The 21,587-nt window shown below is 36.5% G+C and overlaps 1 protein-coding gene across 3 annotated transcripts in view; it reads right to left on the bottom strand.

The window, feature by feature from the left end:
- The window catches only part of PPP2R2A (protein phosphatase 2 regulatory subunit Balpha), a 77,387-nt gene extending 57,388 nt beyond the window's left edge, over positions 1-19,999 (bottom strand). The window contains exons 1-2 of one of the 3 annotated variants that reach the window (XM_011360296.2): positions 19,669-19,999; positions 17,754-17,828 (exon numbers count right to left, since the gene is read on the bottom strand). In XM_011360296.2, coding sequence (XP_011358598.1) covers positions 17,754-17,828; positions 19,669-19,675 — 82 coding nt within the window. In that variant the 5' untranslated portion in view covers positions 19,676-19,999. Of the gene's footprint in view, positions 1-17,753; positions 17,829-19,668 lie in introns of those variants that run through there. The other 2 variants (XM_023530738.1, XM_023530739.1) reach the window with 2 other exon arrangements.
- Between the last annotated feature and the right edge of the window lie 1,588 nt (positions 20,000-21,587).

Raw genomic sequence — 21,587 nt, 5'->3', positions numbered from 1 at the left:
CAAAGAGAGGCAAGCAGATCCACCCTACAAAGGGTCAGGAAAGGACCACTGGGAGGCCTGGGGTTCAAAAGAGGGATACTGGATGAAACATCTACATGAGATGCACAGAAGCCCCACTAGGAGGGAGAGAACTACTTTAGCCTTATGAAGATATCAGTGAAGTACCAAACTGAAAACAATATTAAGTAAAAGGATGCATACTAAACAATGAGATGCTCAGCTATCTTCCTGGCTCCCAGAACGTCAGCAGTCAGACTTGAGTATGACATTTCCCACACACACATCTGCCCAAGATCAGACCCTGGAAGTTCCTTCTGACACTGAGACACTGAGGGTCCCTAGCTCATCACCTTACAGTGAAGCTCACCAGCTAATTAGCCCTGCCAGTGAACACCGAATTTCCAATCTACTTTTTAGCACCTCATTCTTAAACGCTAATAGACAACCAAGGATCACCAGATACTGTAGTCTACTATCACAAATAAAAAAGAAACTTGAAACGAATGCCAAGATTAGAAAATTTTTAATAAAATTAATCTTCTCAAAGGTGTTCCATTTACAAAACAGACAATGCTGGAAAAAAAAAAAAAAAGAAATACTCCAAAGGGAGAAAAAAGCTTTAAAAAATGTAATAATTGGAATTGTAAAAATCAGTGACAGAGTTGGAATGGATGAACTCTCCCAGAAAGTAGAACAAAATGTAAACACGATGGAAAACAGAATGGGGGGAAAAACAGAGAATCAGTGCAGAAAGTCTAAAATCCATATAACGTGAGTTCCAGAAAGAATAAATAAAACAGAAAAACTCTGAAGGAAATCAGTGAAACGTTGAAAGGGCTCAATGAGTACTAGTCAAATTAATGAAAAAGACCCACAGACAGGCACACCATCCAGAAAGGAAAAAGAAGAGTTAACAGAAAATTCTGAGGAAAATTATTTCCAATCACCAGCCAAACCTGGAACTGTGAAAATAAAGACATCTCTTCCAGATAGGCATGATCTCAAAAACGGTACTACCCATAAACTCCTTCTCATGAAATACTGGATGTTGTGCACCACTAAAATTAAGGAATAAGCCAAGTAGAACAAGGAGATCCCACAGAGGAGAGGTAAATGGAATTCCCACCATGGTGAAAGTGGTTAAGAGCAAAACAAAATCCAAAGGACAACAGCTATGCAATAAAATTAGAAAACACACAGGCCAGACTGAAGAAGTATGGGAGGAATAAGCGCAAGGCAAAAGTAAAACCAGTAAAATCTCTCATGTGCTTAAATATGCTGATAGGAGACTTGAGGATGATTGATAGTCACAGAAAGTGAATCAAATCACTCCAGACTGAAACAACATGATAGAGGTAAGGGGGGGGCGGGGAACATGAATAGATTGGATTATCTGGTTCTTTCAAGCAAGTAGAAAATTTTATTGAAAGATGCAGAAAGAAAACAATGACAGTAGAATCAAACAAAGAGGAAAAATAAGGTACTTATTAACTCTAGAGTAAATGTTATAGCAAAAGGATATAATCATAATTCATTACCTAGCAGCAGTGAACAGTATTTACATGGACATGTCTACTCTTGTATTAGTTTCCTACAGCTACTGTAACAATTTACCACAAATTTGGTGCTTTAATACAACACAAATTTATCTTATAGTTCTGGAAGCCAGAAGTCCAAAATCAGTTTTACTAGACTAAAGGTATCAGCTAGGCTAGCTCCTTCTAGAAGCTCTAAGGAATAATCTGCTTCTCCTTGCCTTTTTCAGCTTCTGGAGGCCACCTGCATTCCTTGGCTTGTGTGACCCTTTCCTTGCATCACTGCGACCTCTTGCTTCCAGTTTCACAGCTACTATTTTCCCCTTAAATCTTATCTCCCTTTTTCCTTATAAGGGGCTTTGTGTTTACATTTAGGGCCTAAAAGGAAAATCCAAAATAATATCCCTATCTCAAAATCATTATTTTAAACACATCGCAGGGCCTTTTGCCATATCAGGAAATATTCACTGGTTCCCAGAATTAGAATGTAGATTTTTTTTTTTTTTGGCAGGGAGTGGGGGAAAATGGCATTATTTAACCTGCTACAACTCTGAACACTAGTTTAAAAATACTGAGAAAGCAGGGTAGGAGCAAGCAAGAGGGGCAGAATATTCTCAGCTACCATTTATATTTGAGGATACCTAAAATTGATAAAGAAACAGCTGTATGAGGCATGTCTAGAAAGAGGAAAATAAAGACAAGAAGAAATAGCTAAAGAGTCTGAGGAAGGAAACTCGAGGTGAGGATAAATAAGAGGGACAGAAAACAATTTTCCTGACAAGCATTTTGAAACTGTTGACTTGTTAAAACATATGCATGAGCTTACAGATAAAATCAAAATCAGCCTAAAACAAAGCTAATATTAAGTACCTGAGGAGGGAGAGAAATCTTGATTGGAGACTGAAAAGGTACCTCAAGGCTAATGGAGCAAACAAAATCACAAACAAAAATTAAAAGGTTACTCATGTATTAGAGGTTATAAACAACCACTTATGGAGTTAAGATTTCATTTGTTAAATTCATCCTCACAGTACTGGGGGACAATTTACTTAAAAGACAAATAACTAGCAAAAACAAACCAAAAACAAAACAAAACAAAACAAAAAAAAACCTTTTGGCAGAGTCTGAGCTAAACTTGAAATACAAACGCAAATATAACAATCAGGGATGGCTAACATGCAGGCTGCTCTTTTAACGGCCAGAACAAAGCTCCCCAGGAGGTGTTTGTTCATTTACTGAACAAATGTTAACTAATGTGAGAATAGCACAATGGATCTGTACAGTCTGCCAGAAATGTTGAATAAAAGGATTAAGATACTATACTCTACCTGTTCTCCCTTCTCCTAAAAAAAAGGCTATAAGCTGCCTTGTCACTCCAAGTGTGGACTGCAGACCAGCAGCAGCAGCAGAAACATGGCCATCACTGAAGCTGATTAGAAATGCAAAATCAGTCTCCATCCCAGATCTACATGCAGAATCATAATCTGCATTTTAACAAGATTCCCAGGAAATTCATAAACTTAAGTACTGGTACTGGGCTAATACAATTCTTCTGACAAAACACCACACGCTTCTGAAGGAATCAAGGGAAGGGAAGGAATAAGGGTGTTCACTGGTACAGTAAAATTTGCTTTCTCTTCAGATTCCTATCAAACTTTTTTTTTTGCCAAGATCTACGTATATTCCTCAGCCTACTCAAGGTCTGGTGAAGGATTCAGACCATCATAGAACAGCTGAAGAATGAAGGAAAGAGTAATGAGAAAATATTTATAATGTAAAAGAATATGATACGATGTTGTCTAAGGCAACAAAGGGGTGGGGAGGAGGGAGGGGGAGAGGTACACAGGACTTTTTAGAGTCTCAGGGGCTAGGGGTCAATACTTCTAACAAGATTTTCCTGTGATCATACCTTCAGGTGCTCCTGAACTCCACTCCTCCCTTCTAAGGGAAAATCAAACTAATAGCGAAAGATACTTGAGGCTCTAGTGCATGTTCAAAGTCCCCCCTCGCTCCCCAATTATATTATTCGTGAGAGCAGATGTAGAGTATATAACTACAGGAAAGAACAAAACACTGGAGCAACTTGAGAAAACTGGGAAAATGAGAAAAAAAAATTAAAAAGAAACAAGTTTGAACTTTTGCTGCCACACATTAATTTTAATTAGTCAAACTAATAGTCAAAATGTAAGGCTCCAGCCTAACTCCAATTCTAATGAAACTAATCTTCCTACTTCTCTTTGGATTTCCCAAACTCCTAACCCAACCAAGCTAAAGTTGTTTTCATTAATGCAACATACACTTAATGTAAGTGCCTATAACTGTGCTCAAAGCTCAAAAACAAAAAGTTGATCTTGATTTAATTGTTACTCTGTCATTTCTGTTAATCATGCATTAAATAACAACTGCAGCAGCTAAATTTTCTGAGTGATTAGTATGTGCCCACACTAAGTAGTCATGTACATTTAATCCTCAATAAGAAGTACTATTATTCTCATTTACAGATAAGAAAACACATAGTAGTTCTCAAATGTTTGTTTCCTTACACTCTGCCTTCCTTAGCCTAACAAAAACAAAGAAAATCACTTTCCCATCCACTTCAGCTTCCGAATTATTTCTTTGAGCTTCCATGCAACTTTACTCAGCTATAACATAACCCAAGGGGAAAAGGGGGACTATGCTACCACAAATGAATAAGAAAAAAAAGCATCCACAAAGAACAAAAGGACATGAACAGAATCTACACACTAAACACAAATAAGTGGGAAAGATTTTTCTGAATGGTAATGCTGTGCCTGACACTGCCAACAGGTCAGGAAACGGGCACTCCCATTCACTGCTGGAAGAAGTGAAAGCCAAATTTAGAAAAATTTAGAAAAGAATTTGGTAATACACACCATAAGTGGTAAGAAAAAGATCACATTTTTTGACCAGCAATTCTACTTCGAGAAATAACCCTAATGCAATAAATTTTCAACAAGAATGTTCATCATAAATTTATTTATAATAGCAAAAATCAAAGAACCTAAACGTCCAAATTAAATACACCAGAAATCCAATTAAATATCATACAACCATTTATTTTCTTATATGTTACTAGGGGGAAAAAATACAAGACTATACATGTAATGCCAGTTTTGAAAATATACATTCGCAAAAGAAAAAGGACCACAAACTGGAAAGATCTATGTCAAAATTTTAACAGATGTCATCTAAAAATGGTGAAAAGATATGAGATTTTATTTTTTTCATTTACTTCTGGTGGTTTTGAAATCAGAAGAACAAAAAGAACATCCAACCCCTGGCTCCCCCACTTACCAACTGTGTGACCTTGGTCAAGTTACTTTATCTAACCTCAATTTCCTCATCTATAAAATGAAAATAATAATACCTATCCTCAGAGGCTGGTTGAGAAGATTAAATGAGATAATGCATGTAAAAGTACTTACACTGATAGCAGGTAGCTAAGTTTCTTGAGCACTTATTTTTAAACTATATCAGACAAGTTTATGTTCAGAAAGTTATTTTTCCTTAAAGAATAAAAATTCTTAATACTAACAAATTACTGCATAGCAACAATAAAGCTGTATTCTCATCAATTTGAGTATATAAATCATGACATTTTGGCATTTTAAACAATATTAACAAAATTCCCAAGAAATTCAGTTGAGAATTAGAGATGGTAAACATGTGAACCAAAGAATCTATGTGTTTAAAAGACACATTCGGTCTTTAGGACCTAGACTACTCTATAATGGCTAGTACAGTACTAATTAAATAAACATCAAAAAAACCTGGTCATTTCAGATACCATCAGGAACAATAAGATTCAATTGTAGAAAAGTTTAAAGTCTAATTTAATAAGGAGTAAGACACAGGCTCTCTAGGCATCAATAAACCCAAACTGTTATTTCTAAAGACTTGGATATCTTAGATATTAATGATAATTTTTACTTAGCTTTTAGAGTCCACTAATTGCGTATCTTGATGCATATCACAAACCTGTACGATCTTCTCAGCAACTATTCAGACTGAAGCTATAGAAATCACAGGCCAGTTATAAGAAAATGGAAGCTACTTGGGCAATTCATCAGATCCTCTCTAAGACAGAGCCTACAGACCCTGCCGATCATGGACATTTAGAATGTATTTTCCAACTTTCAAATCTGAAATGATGAACATACTCTGGTTAAGTAAAAACGTGCTCTATGAAATACTTCTGGAATAAGAAATTTGTGACAGTACCTCTGGGGACACAGAACCTGGAAGAAGGGGTAAGAGACAGACACACTTTTGCTGTACACATCTTTCGATTTACCATTATATGTGTGTTTAATCCAAGTTAGTAAAATATAAAAATAACTGCCTTATATTGGTTTTTAAAAAAGATGTGCAAACTAGATTTGGTTAATACAGTGGAGAAAGTCAGATGGAGATGCAGCTTGTGTATGGGATAGATGTACTGAAACATGAAAGCTTTTTCTTTTGTGAATGCAAGTTTTTTCTAAATTTTATTTTATTATTAGTTTCAAGTATACAGTACATTGGTTAGACATTTATATAGTTTATAAAACGTTCCCCAATTGCTCTCTCCTCTGGCTCTCCATCTAGCCATTGCATTAATGCTAACTGCATTCCCTATGCTGTGCTCCCCATCCCTGTGACTATCTATCAACTACTAATGTGTACTTCTTTAAACCTTCACCCTTTTCTCCCAGCCCCGCACCGTCACCAAATTGTCTTCTATTATTTGTAAGTCTGTTTTTGATTAGTTTGTTCTTTTTGTTCCCTAGATTCCGCATGTAAGTGCAATCATATGGTATTTATCTTTCTCTATCTGACTTATTTCACTCAGCATAAGAACCTCTAGAACCATCCATGTCGTTGCAAATGGTAGGATTTCATTTTTTTTAATGGCTGAGTAACATTCCTTTGTATACGTGAACTATAATTTCTTTATCCAATTGTCTGTTGATGGGCATTTAGGTTGCTTCCATATCTTGACTATTGTAAATTGTGCTGCCATGAACACAGGGGTGCAGAGATCTTTACAAATTATTGTTTTGGTTTTCTCTGGCCAAATACCCAGAAGTGCAATTGCTCAATCAAAAGGTTTATCCACTTTTAATTTTCTGAGAAACCCCCAGACTGTTTTCCATGAATGCAAGTTTTTTACTGGTTCTAGAAAATTGTTTAAGAAAGGGAATCCTACCTTGTCTCTCCTGTTTATTTTTTAGTTTATTTACTATTACTCTTTTTTCAAATTTAGTATATAATTCAATAGTTTTTACTCCTTTCACAGAATTGTGCAATCATCATCACTATCCAGAACATTTTCACCATCACTTACAGGTGCTGGCAGTCACTGCCCTTACGCTCCCCACCTCCTGACACTAGCAACCACTAATCTTTCTGTCTCAATACATTTGCCTATTCCAATCATTTCAAATAAATGGAATCATATAATTTATGGTCTTTTGTGACTGGCTTCTTCACTTAGCATAATGTTTTCAAAGTTCACCCATGTTGCCTATATTCATACTTCACTCCTTTCTATGGCTGCATAACACTGTATGGACACATCATCTTTCCTTCATACATCATCAGCTAACACACATTTGGCCTGTTTCCATTTGGTTATTAAGAATGATGTTGCTCGAAACATTCATATACAAATTTTTTGGATACATGTTTTCAATTCTCTTAGGTATACACCCCGGAGTAGGAGTAATGGGTTATATGGTAAATTTATATTTAACCTTTTAAGGAACAGCCAAACTGTTAAAAATGAAGGTTTTGAAACATAGTATACAGAGGAAAAAGAGAAAAAGGCGTATAAACTTTTTACCACATTTACCTAGAAAATCTCCACTAATATTCATCAGTAAATTCAACTCACAATCATTTGAAACCACTGAAAGACATATTTCCATGTCTTAGAAAGACTTGAGATATATGTAATTCTTTCATTTAATCCCCAGGAACAACTAAGTATTTGTACTACAGCACCATTTCAACATCAAACAACATAATGTCAATTTGGAAAAGAGAAAATAATTTACTACTTACATTCTAGCATTACCTGTAAAATTTCTGCATGGGATTAACCAAGGATCTCCTAGTAACATGAACAGGTTAAATATCAAAAGCCACATAATGCTACGGAAAATGTTTATTTTAATAAAATTGTCCTTAATAATACCTAAAGTGAAGGAACCATTTCTATTTCCTTCACATTCTCCATAGTGCTGGGCACTGAACATATACTTGTTGACTTGTGGATGAATAAATAAGGCCTCACCTTAGCTCCGCCCCCTCCCTATGAGAACCAGAGATTTATATTTAATCAAACAGTAGTTTTAAAAATTGAACCACACAGAAGCAATGTGGGAGCCTAAAGAGCAGATGGAAAAGTTTTACTAACTCATAATATTAGGTTAATATTGCTAACCTCCTTTGAGCTTCAGTGTCCTCATTTACAAAATGACAATATCTACCTTGAAGGCTATTGTTAAGAAATGCAATCTTGATCATTCCTTATCTACAATTTCATTACAAAGAAATGCAATGCAGTTATCAAAATTTCCTATTATGCTGAAGACTTTGCTCAATTAAAACATACATGAAACAATGTACTAGCTGTCGTTATTGTTACTATCAAATGTTTCACAGTAAGGGAAAGTAATTTGTAAAATCTATGGGGTCTTCTATTTTTAACCAGAAACTGCAGAATAAATGAGGTGAAACTTCAGTCAAAAATTTGGATTTTACTTAATCCTATCTTGAAAGAGACTAAAAATTAAAGTAATGCAGTTCCAGTTTTCAAACTGTTAACCTATGATGACAGATTGGTCTCACAGCAATACCAAGCTGTATTCTTTAATATCCTCTAATCTGATACTTCCATGTTCTAACTTGGGCTCTTTCTGTCTACCTTCAATCACTTACAGGAAGTACAATGTTCTCCCACAGAACCCTAGCTATATAAAAAGACAAGGAGTGCACAAGAGCTAAGAAGTGGAAGCAACCTAAGTGTCCATTAATGGATGAATAAACAAAATGCAATATATAAATACACTGAAATACTATTCAACCTTAAAAAGGAAGTCCTGCCACATGCCACGTGGATGAACCTTGAAGACGTGAAATCCAGTCACAAAAAGACAAATACTTAAGATTCCATTTCATGAGGTATCTAAATTAAGCAAATTCGTAGAAACGAAAACGCAGGGGCTGAGAGGAGGGCAGAATGGGGAGTTGTTTAATGGTTCCAGTTTCAGTTTTGTAAGATGAGACATTTCTATAGATGTTTTACAATGTGAATATAATTAACAATTAACACTACTGAACTGTACACTTAAAAATGATTAAAATGGAAAACTTTGTCAAATGTTTTTTACAATTAAAAAATGCATTAAAATAATAAGAAACCAAAACATATTTCACTTGAATTGGTCCTGCTGCTGGAAAAAAATTAATAATTCTCTTTTTATGCCAAGGGAAAAAAGCCTACAATCCCATCTCTATTAACAATTTTTATAATAACCTTTTCTGCATGTTGCATCTCTACATAAAAATTTGACAAGAATTATTTACTGCCTACAACAGCCTGTTTATCTTGACATAGAGCCTTCCCAATTTATTAGCTAACAGAAAATATCAAAAATTCCTCTTATGGCATCTTAGAAACATATCTGCTCCAGGTCCATAAAATTCTTACCTTGAGGTAAGCTAGAAAAAACAGACAGAAGGTACTGAAAAGGTTCTGTTTCTACTTTCACATGGAGCAAACCTGAAACTCTACAATAGCAGATTCCGGAGCTTTAGAAAATATTTTAAAATTTCCAATCCCCTTTATCTACTTCGGTGTCTCTCTTAATATAGGTAACTGAAGAAGAATTTAATGAAATATAAATGAAATATAAAGCAAATGGCTCAAAACCCAATATATTCCTCTAACATTTTTACCTATGGTTAAAGTGACAGTATTTAATTTTTTAAAAATTAAGAAGGAAATACACTAAACCTGTCAAGTCCAATATCTTAGAGAAGAGTCATCCCTCTAATAATACATCAGGAACAATAAGTACTAAGAGAAATCCTCAGAATACCTTCTTAATAGGCTAAAAATTATCATTATCATGTAAAATATCCTTGACTCCTCTAAATTTCAGTAAGCATATCACCATAAGCAAAACTTTAGATTAAAGCAGAGGTTCTTAAACTGGGTCATGGTCCATGAATCCCCTTGAATTGGATAAAGACATCATTCACAGACTTGAGAAAAAAATCCCAGTGGACATTTAAACGTTCAAGGAAGTCAACAGAAACTAAATTTACAAGAGTATATAACCCTTGGTATAGTGGTATATAGAAGCATTCAATAATGACTTGCCAAGAACTCCACATATGCCACTGGCAAAGATCTAGATGACATTTTAATCAATTACTGCTAGTATTAATTAAAAATATTCATATTAATAAAAATAGCTTTAACAAAAAACCCAATGTTTAAACATGAATAGAAACTCGTACAGCTAGTTTTAAAAGTCCTACATGCTTCAACAAAATTTTTTAAAAGGGTAGAAAAACAGCCACAAAAAATTTGAAAATACTAAACAATAGTTAATACTGCGTTCTTAGAATGAGAAATTCAGCAACTATTTTAAAACAGAATTATGTTGTACTTTAAAGTAGAATTTAAAGAAAAATACTGTTCCTTCACCTTTTCCTCCCTTTAGTTACGAATTGGAAAACAGAATGTTACCATGCCAATTTTACGCCTTTCTTCCAGGGAAAATATAACACATCGAACTGCTACATGTTGGGCTCAAAATAAAACAATGTCAAGGGCACTCACTCATTTCTAATGATCAGGCAGCCATCCCAGAAATGGCACTAGAGTGGGCTCTGAGGAGTTCAGTAATCTTACATGAAGTATTAACGACAACTGGACCTGAGCAGAGAGTGGGAAATGCTCTAAAAGAACTTTTAAAGCTAAACTATGTTGGCAACTATGTACTGGTATTTTATCTAAGGGACAGGTAAGTTTCAAAACACATATTTTAAAGTTCTGAAGGTATCCTTTCTTCACAAGATCACCAGATGAAAGAGTTTAAGGCAGATCTAATTTGGTATCTGAAGAACAGTAAGGAAATAGTCTGGAACAGTCTCAAGTCATAGGAAAGCTTTAAGACATTCATGCACAAAGGCATCACACTATTCTGATCACTTGTGGTTCATGAGAATCTTTTAATGCATTACAACAGTTGTCAGATATTTCTGGATGGCAGGATTTTCCTTACACTATTAAAATCTGCTAACCCCAAAGACCTTTAAATTGTAAAATATTCATTCATTTAAAAATAGTAATAATAAGCTATATACATTAATAAAAGTTATGAAAAATGACTGTTTCCCCTCCCCCACCAAAAAAATTAGTGAGAAGAACGGCATTGTTTTACACTGCAGCAAGTCTCTAATGTCTTATTTAACAGAATATGCCTAGATTCTCTAAGTGCTTCTGCATTCAACATACTACTCTGGTTGTGTTGGCTGTATGAAGAAAATCCAGCCTCACAAAGGTATACAGTAGGAAAGGGAGGAATATTTTAATAGGCATTACAAGTAGTTATGGATTTTCTTTGATACTACACCAAAACTTGGTAAGCAGTAGTTTCTTAAAGGTTTGTGAAATCTGAAACCCTATCAGTTACATTAAAATCTAAAGGGCTTTCAGTTTTATGCATAATTTTTTTTTAACATCACAGGCATTGGTCATTTGTAAAATACTGATTTCGAGTTATGAAAAATTTCCAACTGCTGACACATTTCATTATACAATATCAAAAATCAGTCATTATTTTTACTATTGATTTCACCTGAGAAATCTTTAAGTATTGGAAAGTTAGTTATCAAGTTCCAGATAGCAGATATGCATTTTCCAAAATTCTGATTTTTGCATGAAAACTCAATATTTGTCATGAGCAACAAATACTATCCATTGAGACAAACAGATTTACTATCCATCCAAGAAAATGTCTGCCAAACATCCAAGTCTGAATAACTATAGTTTGTCAGTAGTTCTTACTAGTAAAAATGATGTTACAAGAAAAGAGCAGTTAGTTCAGCTTGAAAAGCAAATAATTACACCAATGCTTTTCCTCCAGACAAGCACTGTGCTCTGGTCTGTAGCAGAAGTGCTTTAGGTGTACTTCCCATTTTGTTATACAGAAACAGACGTGTACTGAAGAGTCAAGATTTAGTAAAATTAATAATGTTTATTGCTTCATCAAGGACATTCTTAAGAAAATTTGGCATTTTTTAACTGCTATACTTATATGAGGTGATGGAAGATGACCATGACAACTTACGGGTACTGTTTGGTGCCAAGGACTTATTTCATGTTAAGGCACCAGCAGACTTACCCATGCTGTTTTTATACCATTGATACAAATGTGTCTTAGTGTTATTATGAAAACAGTTTTGACTTCATAAACCTTTTGAAAGAGCTGAAGGTTTGCCCAGACCACACTTTGAAATGCAATAAATGATGGCTGTTTTAACAATGGTTATAGACCCTCTGACCAGAAAAAATGCACGTTTGTACCAGCACACACAATTTTACATACAATCTCAGAAGGTTCACAAAGCCCTTAGAGTCCATTTATAACATTCTAGCGTAAGAATTCCGTTAGCAGAAAATTCGCTCTAAAGTCTCCAAACTGAATTTAATTACTTCAAAACAACAATAATCTACTAGGCATTATAAACTCTGTTATAACAAGTCACATTCCAACAACCTCAAACATCTTCACTTGAACTAAAAGAAATAGTTCAGGTTTGAAATAAATAAAATCACACTAGGGAAAGCAAAAGGTTTGAAGTAAGAATCCCACCTCCAATACCTATTCAAGCATACACAGTTAAAAAATTAACCTACCACACCTAGTTTCTCATCTGTAACATGGAAAAAACAATAAGATCTACTTATATTGTGGAGTTTTTGTCAAAATTAATAAATTAATATGTATGAAACACCTAAAACACTATCTGGCACATAGCGAGGCACTCAATAAATGCTGCCTGTCATGATGACTTAAGGTGGCCATACCACCTCTTCCTTATACTGACTATCTAGTGGTAATAATTACATTCGATTATCCGTAAGAAACCTAATTTATATATCCTCAGGCCTTTACTTTTCTTTTCTTCTACTAAGAAAGCAACTTGTACACCCTTGATTATTCAATCATAATTTCCACTACCACCTAAGAAAACGGAAAAACCATTATAGCTGAGGATATTAGCTAAAACATCTATCGCCACGCCAACCCTTCAATTTTTCTACTTAACAGCAAAAAACTTAAAATATAGTTTACCTTTTCTCCTTAACTAGGCGACATATGTGTGCAAATACGTAATACATATAATCTTTTTACTAATAAAATAAATTCTTTGCTTTAAACAATCTCTTGTCATTCTGCTTATTCCACAATTTTCAATGATTTTAAAGTCCAGTTCAGTAAAAGAGTATTAATACCTGTTTAAATTTTGGTTTTTGCTTATTTTAATAACCTGAGACAAAATGTCAGTTAATACTTTTTCAAAGCCATTATCTCTAATTTTTTTAATCCATAAAGGAACAAGAAAAAAACTTAACATCTTAAAAGAAAACAAGGACACTGCCTAATACTAGATAAATATGGCCATTCATGTTATTTAATAGGGAAATTTACACTACTTTGAGTATATTGCGTAAGTACTAGACCTCCATCAGTAATAACGCTAGTATTAAAAGAAAGGAAGTATGTCACATGGGGTACAAGGTAATAATGTTAAATAAAACCTTTGCTACGGGTCATTTAGCACGCCGATATTTGAAATTTGCAAAATACAGATTTCTTCCTTTTTCTACTAATCCTAGCTTGTAAATCTACCATACATACCAGTCTAAGAAACATAGAACACAAATTATCTTTTATTTTGTTTATACTGTAGCATTACATATGGAATGAATTTAAAACCATTAAATATTATGTGATACGCGCAGATTATTTCTCGAAATTTTACTTATGTCCTTATTTGGGGAGTATTTAGACTCTACTATTGAAATTTTTTCCCCCAAAAAACAGTCCACAAGTCTAAATCCTACCAAAAATAAACAGGAAGTAAACTGTTGAAAAGATGCAATGCATTTGGATCCAAGTTTCATAAAAACAGGCTTCATGTAATAAAAACATATTCTAAATTTCCTACAAAGTTTAAGACTACCAAATATGATGAGGAAAATTATACTTACATTAAAATAATAAAAATTATAAAAATTTATCATTTAACAATATTAATATTAATAAAAATTCTAAGCCCTGAGTAACGAAGTCAAGTACAGACTTATTTTTTAATTAAGGCTCCCAGAGAGGCCAACATCTCAAACAATTTAACTTTCCGTAGTAATAATGTTGGGCTGTTTCTTTCTAAGACATCTTTGAAAATTAACAAGTTTAGAGTAGGAGGAACAATAGAAATCACCTAATTCAGTCGTATCATCTTGAGGCTAAACATACTGGAACCCAGAGAAGTACTTATCCAAAGTGACATGTACTAGCTTGTCACTGGGTTAAAAACCCAAGGTCTCCTGACTTTTCTATTATACAGCTGTATCTCATCAATCCAGTTATAAAGCCTGCCAAATAAATAAATCCGTGACTGCCAGAAGTATATCTCCATCAGCCTACCTTTCACCTGTTCTCTTCCCCCTTCATAACCTCATAATAGTAACATTTACATTCTTTCATTCAATACTGAACACCTACTATGTGCTAGGCATTGTTCTATGCACAGCAGTTTATATAGGACATCTGGCACTGAGCACAAAGATATATTAGTCCTGCACTAAGCTTACAGTATCACAGTAAAGTTTGAAGTACTAAATATTATAGACATGAAATGAAATAACAAAAGATTTTTTAAATATTTCCTAAGAAAAGGAGGTAAGTAAAAGGGTTATAGGCGTGACTTGAAGGATAAATTGGATTCTGGTAAGAGGAGAACTATGAGAGGAGTATCAGGCATTCCAAAGTGAGAACAGCAAAACCAAAGACCCCAAAGTAAGAGTGTACAGGACTTGTTGGAAGAACAATATCCGTTTAGCTGGATAGTAAACCATACTATCAAACAAACTTAGTGAAGTATGGGCCAGGTTCACATTCTAGGCTGAAATACCTGAAAGTAATTAATAATCCTGTGGATACACTGACCACTGAATATTATGAGGAAAATAACACTGAGACTGCATTAAAGGATAACTTAGAAGAAAACATAGGACAAGAAGCAGGGAATCGTTCTGGAAGTTACTGCAATCCTAATGAGAGATACTGAGAACCTGAACAAGGGTGAAAGTGGGTATGCGGAAAGATTAAAACAGGACAGAAGTAAAAATGGTATGCTGTAACAGCCAACAGTATGTGGGAGGGGAAAGACCGACAATTTGGAGCCTTTAATGAGAAAGAATTTGGGATGTATGATTAACAGAAGACAGGCAAGCTAAGCTAAAGGTTGAGCTAGATGTAACCTGTTAAGAGATTAATCTAAACCACTGGAGAAAACTTTTTAATCTTACTTCAGAAAAGTAAATCTTCCCTTAGTAAAATAAACATAATAGACTGATATGCATAGTGTGCAAAAATACCCAAATTAAAGCAGTATAATTTGAAAATTGGGTGCTTTTCATACTTAATAATTTGCATAAACATAAATAGAACAAGTCATGTTTTTATTGAAATATACATACCAAGCCACAGCATGTTAAGATGCCAGAAATGCACTGCATGTTAATATTTAACAACCTCAAAATTATTTAATGCATAAGTAGCAAAATGCAGCTACTAAGTATTAGCAGAAGAGAACTACAATTAATCCATCTCATCATAATCATTTGGTTCAGTTAGCTAAATTTGGAATCATCAATTTCTTCTGATAAAACCCATGTGCCTAATTTGGGAGCCCATCTGCACCACCTTCTGAAATGAAATAACACAGTGCTTTAACTAGACTTATTACTCTCAGGAATGAAGGACTAGTTCGATGAAAAAGAAGCAATCTACCAATTTAGCTTCTGAAATGTGAAACTTTTAATTCAAAGTTTCAAAGGCGGGGCTGAAGGAGACCAAAGTTTTTGCCACCCCAAAATATGCCTTTTGGAATATTGATTTAGGGCTGGTTGTTAGGAAAAAAAGACTGTGAAAGAACCTCTGACCCTTCCCCTTTACCCGCGGCCTAAAGGAAATCAGATAGAAAAACCTCCTTAAAGGAAGGGAGCATCACCTTAGCATCCTAATATAAATTAACCGCGGCAGACAGAGAAATCTAGCAAAGCCTGTTTGTTGAACTTCCTTCTGTGTGCCATTGTTTCTGGGTGGCCCAGCAAGAATTTGTTTACCACACGTTCACTCTTTCTCATCTACCTGTAAATTGCCTTTCCCTTTGAAATCCCAGACTCCTGTCCCCCATTCTCTTTTGTCCAAAATGGCATATAAACCTCAACAGTCCAATACGTTCGAGTCTCATTTCTTAGGGCATCCCCTCATGTATATCTGCAATCAATTTTGGACATTTTTCTCCTATTTAGAAAACAAAACAAAAATCCATGTGGTCTACCGTTTCGCAAGTAAACAAACTATGAAGGCTTTCTGGGCAGGGTTCATGATCTACACTCCACAGCCCATGCTCAGATTTTAAGAAGCCCCCAACATATCTCTGATAAAAGGAATAAATGTAAATCAACCAAGGAAAGTTTTTCAAGTATATAGCACTTTCACAGCTTGGTGAGTATCACACAACAGCACAGAGCTAATGATCCAATATCTGAGTGCCTACCATTCAACAGGTAAAGGAATTAGAAAATGAGTAACACATGATTCCTCCCTTGAACTTAGGATTTATTTCTCTAAACAAGTCAAATAACATAAGCGTCACCAAAAAAACCTTGATTTGTCCTATTTGTGTGACCACCAGTGAGTCTTTAAGCTTCCGGTTTCTCATCTGAAAATCAGCCAAGGATTCAAAAGAAAAGAAACGTGAGAGTGCGCTATAAGCATCACAAATACAATGTATGCCAGTTGGCTGCCCACAGACTCACTGAACTCTGATCAGACACTTCACTAAAAATGACACAAGAAAATTCAAGAATTCTACTGGCTCAACATAAGGCCATCATCCTACCATCACCTGGACAAAATCTCAAAAACCAGTACTCAAACGCATCAGAACTAGGGTCTCATTATGAAGACAAAACAATCTAGATAAAGATGACTTATAAACTTTCACTAGACAACTTTTAAAAATTAAAAGGACGTTTAATTTATGAGTTTTGTTAGAAAATTCCTACTGTAATTCAAGACACTGAATACTATTAAAATTCAAATTTTAAATATTTTTGAACAATGAAATAATGTAACTATTTTGAGGGAAATAATGCCTCCTCCACCTAAGACCATCTCAAATGAGTGCAGAACCCTAAAGTGTCAGAACTTTAAACTTCTAAAATACACTAATAAACAAATTTGGGGGTAAAATTAAGACTTAAGTACTTCAACTGGTCAAATTCAGCTTCTAACAGCAGAAAAATAAGCTCCCCAGAAAACATGTGATATAGCTTTAGCATCGTTTTCTTATCCACCTAAATTAATCCTTACCAGACAAAAAAATGCATCATTTGAACCAGATGTCTTCACAGAATATGCCAACCAACAACACACTCTCAAAGTAAGCAAGTTCAAAAAACACCTAAAAATCTTCCCCCCAAAATAAAATATGCTGTCAAAATGCTTCTGAGCTAAATGTTGATGGTACCTTTTTCAATTTAATTATCTAAAAATAATGTACAAACATGAAAATGCATCACCATTTATTTGTACGTGGAATTTATATAGCAACGAAACCTTTGTCATACAGACCTTAGATTTTTTTTTGGTGGTTTTATATGTATATATCATCGACTGTTCTTTTCATTTAATTCAGGGAAAAATAATAATAAAATGAAGCATAAAGAATGAAAGATCTAATACTATTTTCCAGAGATGACTTTTAAAACTGTTCTTCTACTGCTTAGACAACACAAAATGTTCTTAAACTATAAAAGACTCCTCTGCAAGGAAATCCTTCAGTAATCAAGATTTTGAAGATTCTATATTCAAAAAGCATTATTAAATGCTTTCTTACCTTCTGCTACATCATCATCTACTGCTCCTTTCACCTGAGAAAAACACCACTGAATATCATTCCCTCCTCCAGCTCCTGGAAAAAGAAAACATACCAATTAAAATTGAGTTCTGTTCATGTTTACTCTCGTAAACAGCGAGATGGTATCCATGGTTGGCATGATACTAATAGTCTAGTACTGCCCACAAATACAACCACCACCCCAGAGCTTTAATTTGAAAAAAGGTTAGTCCCCAATAGTTGGTATTTCGTTAGGAAAAAAAAAAAAAAGAGCAATTCCAGGGAGAAAATATTTAAAGGCCATGTACTGTCATTAACATGTATATGTGTTCAAAACTTCCCTTCCATTTTCCCTTCCCTTCAAATACAATAAAAAGCCTTACATTCAAGCAAGACCTACCAGAAAAGAGCAAATACCAAAAGTTAGAGAGTTTTCCTTTAAGTATACAAAAAGCCTGCAGAAGAGTCAATAAGGTTAGACTACCATAAAACATGGAACGAAGAGAAAACTTCAGGAACATTACTGCCTGGGTGAGGAGTAATGATTCATATGAACTCTATCACCAAAGCGCATATACAGCAAACAACACTCACCACCCATTTCTTGCTTTTCATTACCAGCAAATCACTGGCTCCAGAGAGGAAAAGCCGAAATGAATGCTGGTGAAGAGACTGTCAAAGGAAGCTTGTTTTGCCTCCCCCTCACCTTAACTCTGATTCCAAAGGACCTTGCGAAGAATTAATTTTGTTAATTTCTCATCATCTTGTGCAAAACAATTTTAATTTCACTTATTCAACAAGGTCAAGAAGCAACTTGTTTACAGCAAACCATAAGTCAATTCGACGTTAACTTTTTCAAAGATTTAATTATCTAACTAAATATTGAAAAAAAGGCCTGGAAAATTGGTTTAGTCCCTGAATGGGTCTATTTCACTCTTAACACCGAGGAAGAAATATCCTGGATCTATGGAGAAAGAAACTGAGTCTAGATCTAGAATGGATTTTACTAGATGAAGATATTCAGCAACGCCAAAATGTACTAAAGTAATCCTCAGAGCAATTACCTTTCTCCTCCTTTACTTCCATTCCTTGCTAAATATTCCAACCCGGTTTTCTCTACGCATTCCCCTCACGGCCCCCCCTCTTGCTTTTACCTAAATCTCTCTTCCCCTGGCTATTTATATCACTGAACTCCACAACTATTTTAACTAACTCTATTAAAACCCTTTTGGGAAAAGGACATCTGCACAAAAGCTAACATGCAAAACGGAAAGTTGAAATTACATTTTCCCTGCAACTTGCAGTATTAAAGGCCTTGCACTCTGGACGTAAAGGGTAAGAAACGAAAGAGAGATGGTTTGAGACAAAAAATTCAGGCCTATAGTCTCAAAATATACGTATCCACAGTGGAGGAAAAAGCCACATATATACCCATTGTATTTTAACTTGTAAAGCGCTCTTCCTTCTCAGTGCAAAATATATTTGTATAAACACCCAAGAAAGGCTTGCAGCAGGGGGGAAATAGTAATTAAACGAAGCAAGATCCGCCAAAAAGCCTGGGGCGGGGGCGTGGGGGAGAGTAGAGGTAACTCTGGGCTCCAAAGCAGTGGGGACAAATCTGCACTCGCCCCCACCCCGCCCCACCCACGCCTTACCCCACAGCTCGCAGGCATACACCCCACCCCCATCCATGCCAAGGTTCCAGCCTTCATTTTAAAAGCCATGTCGATATCACAGCGACCATTCGCCTCACCAGACCCCTCCCCACCCCCACCCCACCCCACTTGACCAATTCCCCGAAATCCAAGGGGCGCCCCGTGGCTCTACGGAAGGCACAGGCGGTCGCTAGGGGGTGATGGAGGGAGGAGGAAGGAAGCGGTGCCTTGTCAGTGGCCGAGGGTGATTTCTCCTTTACCTGCCATGTTGCGCTGCAAATGGTGACCCTGCTGGGTTCCTCGGGGTCTCTGCTTCCTGAACTCACCCCCCTCACCTGGGGATGGGGGGGTAGAGAGGGCGGATGGCGGCGGATGGCACCTGTGGGGGGAGGGGGCGGGGGTCGGGGGAGAAGGAAGGAGGGGCGGGCAGACCAGCCAGCAGGATGGTGGATTTCACTCTGGGGCTTCCCCGCTCTTGCTCTTTCTCCAGCAGCGGCAGCAACAGCTACGACAGCGACGGCGGCGGCAGCGGCAGGGGAAGGCGACTCCACTTTCAAAATGGCGCCGGCTGGCCTGGCCAGTGACGTCACCCGGGGGCGGAGCCTCCGGGCTGGGCCGGAGGGGCGGGGCGGGGGCTGGGGCAGAGGCTGAGAGCAGAGGGGGAAGGGCGGGGGAGCGGCCCGGCGGGCTCCTGGCCACGCCCCTTCCTCCCCCGCCTGGCTGCTGGGTCCCTGCTGGCTTGGCTATGCCGCGCCCTGGTACGCGCGAAGGCGATCTGGTCTCTTGCAGTGACCCCTGTGCCCGCTGTCCCCGTTCAAGCCCGCGGTCCTGCTGCACATCACAGTGTCCCAAGCCCTCGTGTCAGGGTCCAGACTCTGGAGCGGGCTCCGTTGCTGTACAGTTAAAGTGCTTGCTCGCAGGGATTTGTGCGGGCCCTGTGTCTTTTTAGAGAATACCCGTATTGCTGCTTAAAATAGTGACCCTGTGGGTTAGCCCTGAGGCCATCGAAATAAAAGGACAGTGGTACAATTTGCTGCTTAGCCAAGGTGAAATTTCGCGGATCTGAGAAGGACATACGTAGCTGGGCTGGTTCCATCTGGGTGACCCGGGAGCTGAGGCGAGAGTCCTTGGCGACTGAAAGCAGTTAAGAGTGGTTTCTAAACAAAAAACTGAGTTTGCTCGTAGCAGAATATGGCCGAAAAAGTGGCCCAGTTCTGTTCCACCCTAAAGTGTAAAAAAAGTGATTAAGAGCTGGCCTCTGAAGCCGGGCTGCCAAATGCTGAGTCCACACAACAGATGATGGTAACAGTCCTACCTTATTTCAAAGATTAAATGACTTAATTTGAGTGCACGATAAATGTTAGCTGCGGTTATTATTAGATTTGTATTGAAAGCATCTTCAATAGAGTTAAGAGGTATAAGGAAAAAAATAAAAAAGAAACACCAGTCATCAGCCAAGAGGATATGTGCACTTCGTTGAAAGATGCATTAATGATGTGGTCACAATATACTGTATACTTTACATGTCTCAATCTCCACAATACTCCTATGAGACAGATATCTACATTTTCCACACAAAAAAACACCTGCAAAAAAATTCAGAATTTGACGTTAAGGTTGCAAGGAGTGATAAGGCATTTGAAGACCAAGGGCAAGTTTACATATTTACACTCCCTGTCCATCATTTCCACTTTCTACCTTATTCTTGATCTCCAGGAGAGTTCAATTGTAAAACAAGTTTCCGAATTCCTCCATACAGAACAGCTGCATCATTTTATTATCATTCCTCTATTTCTACATTGTTTCTCACTTTACCAATAAACAAACCAAAACTAAAATCCACCCTGCTTGTGTTACCTTTCAGCTACCTGTACACACAGGTACAAAACTTCAATGCACTGCATGCTGTATTTACTTTTATTTTTACTGATTTCATAAGTGTATTTCTCTGCATACGCCTTTACTACTCAGTTTCCTTTTCACTAGTGAGGGCTCTCGACCTTAACCAGAACTCAGGGGGAAAGAAGAGAGGGAGAGAACAGACCATTAAACTGGGGACTGGCACCCTATATGCAAATCATTTTTCCTTTTTATGCTTGCTTTTTGCCATGAGTAAGATTTGAATTTTCGCACATCCTGAAAAACAATTTAGTCCACATAAACAATTTATTCTGCTTAG

This window comes from Pteropus vampyrus, unplaced genomic scaffold (genome assembly GCF_000151845.1).
Source record: "Pteropus vampyrus isolate Shadow unplaced genomic scaffold, Pvam_2.0 Scaffold53, whole genome shotgun sequence".
In the NCBI taxonomy this organism is placed as follows: Eukaryota; Metazoa; Chordata; class Mammalia; order Chiroptera; family Pteropodidae; genus Pteropus; species Pteropus vampyrus.
This window is presented reverse-complemented; position numbering and strand designations above follow the sequence as displayed.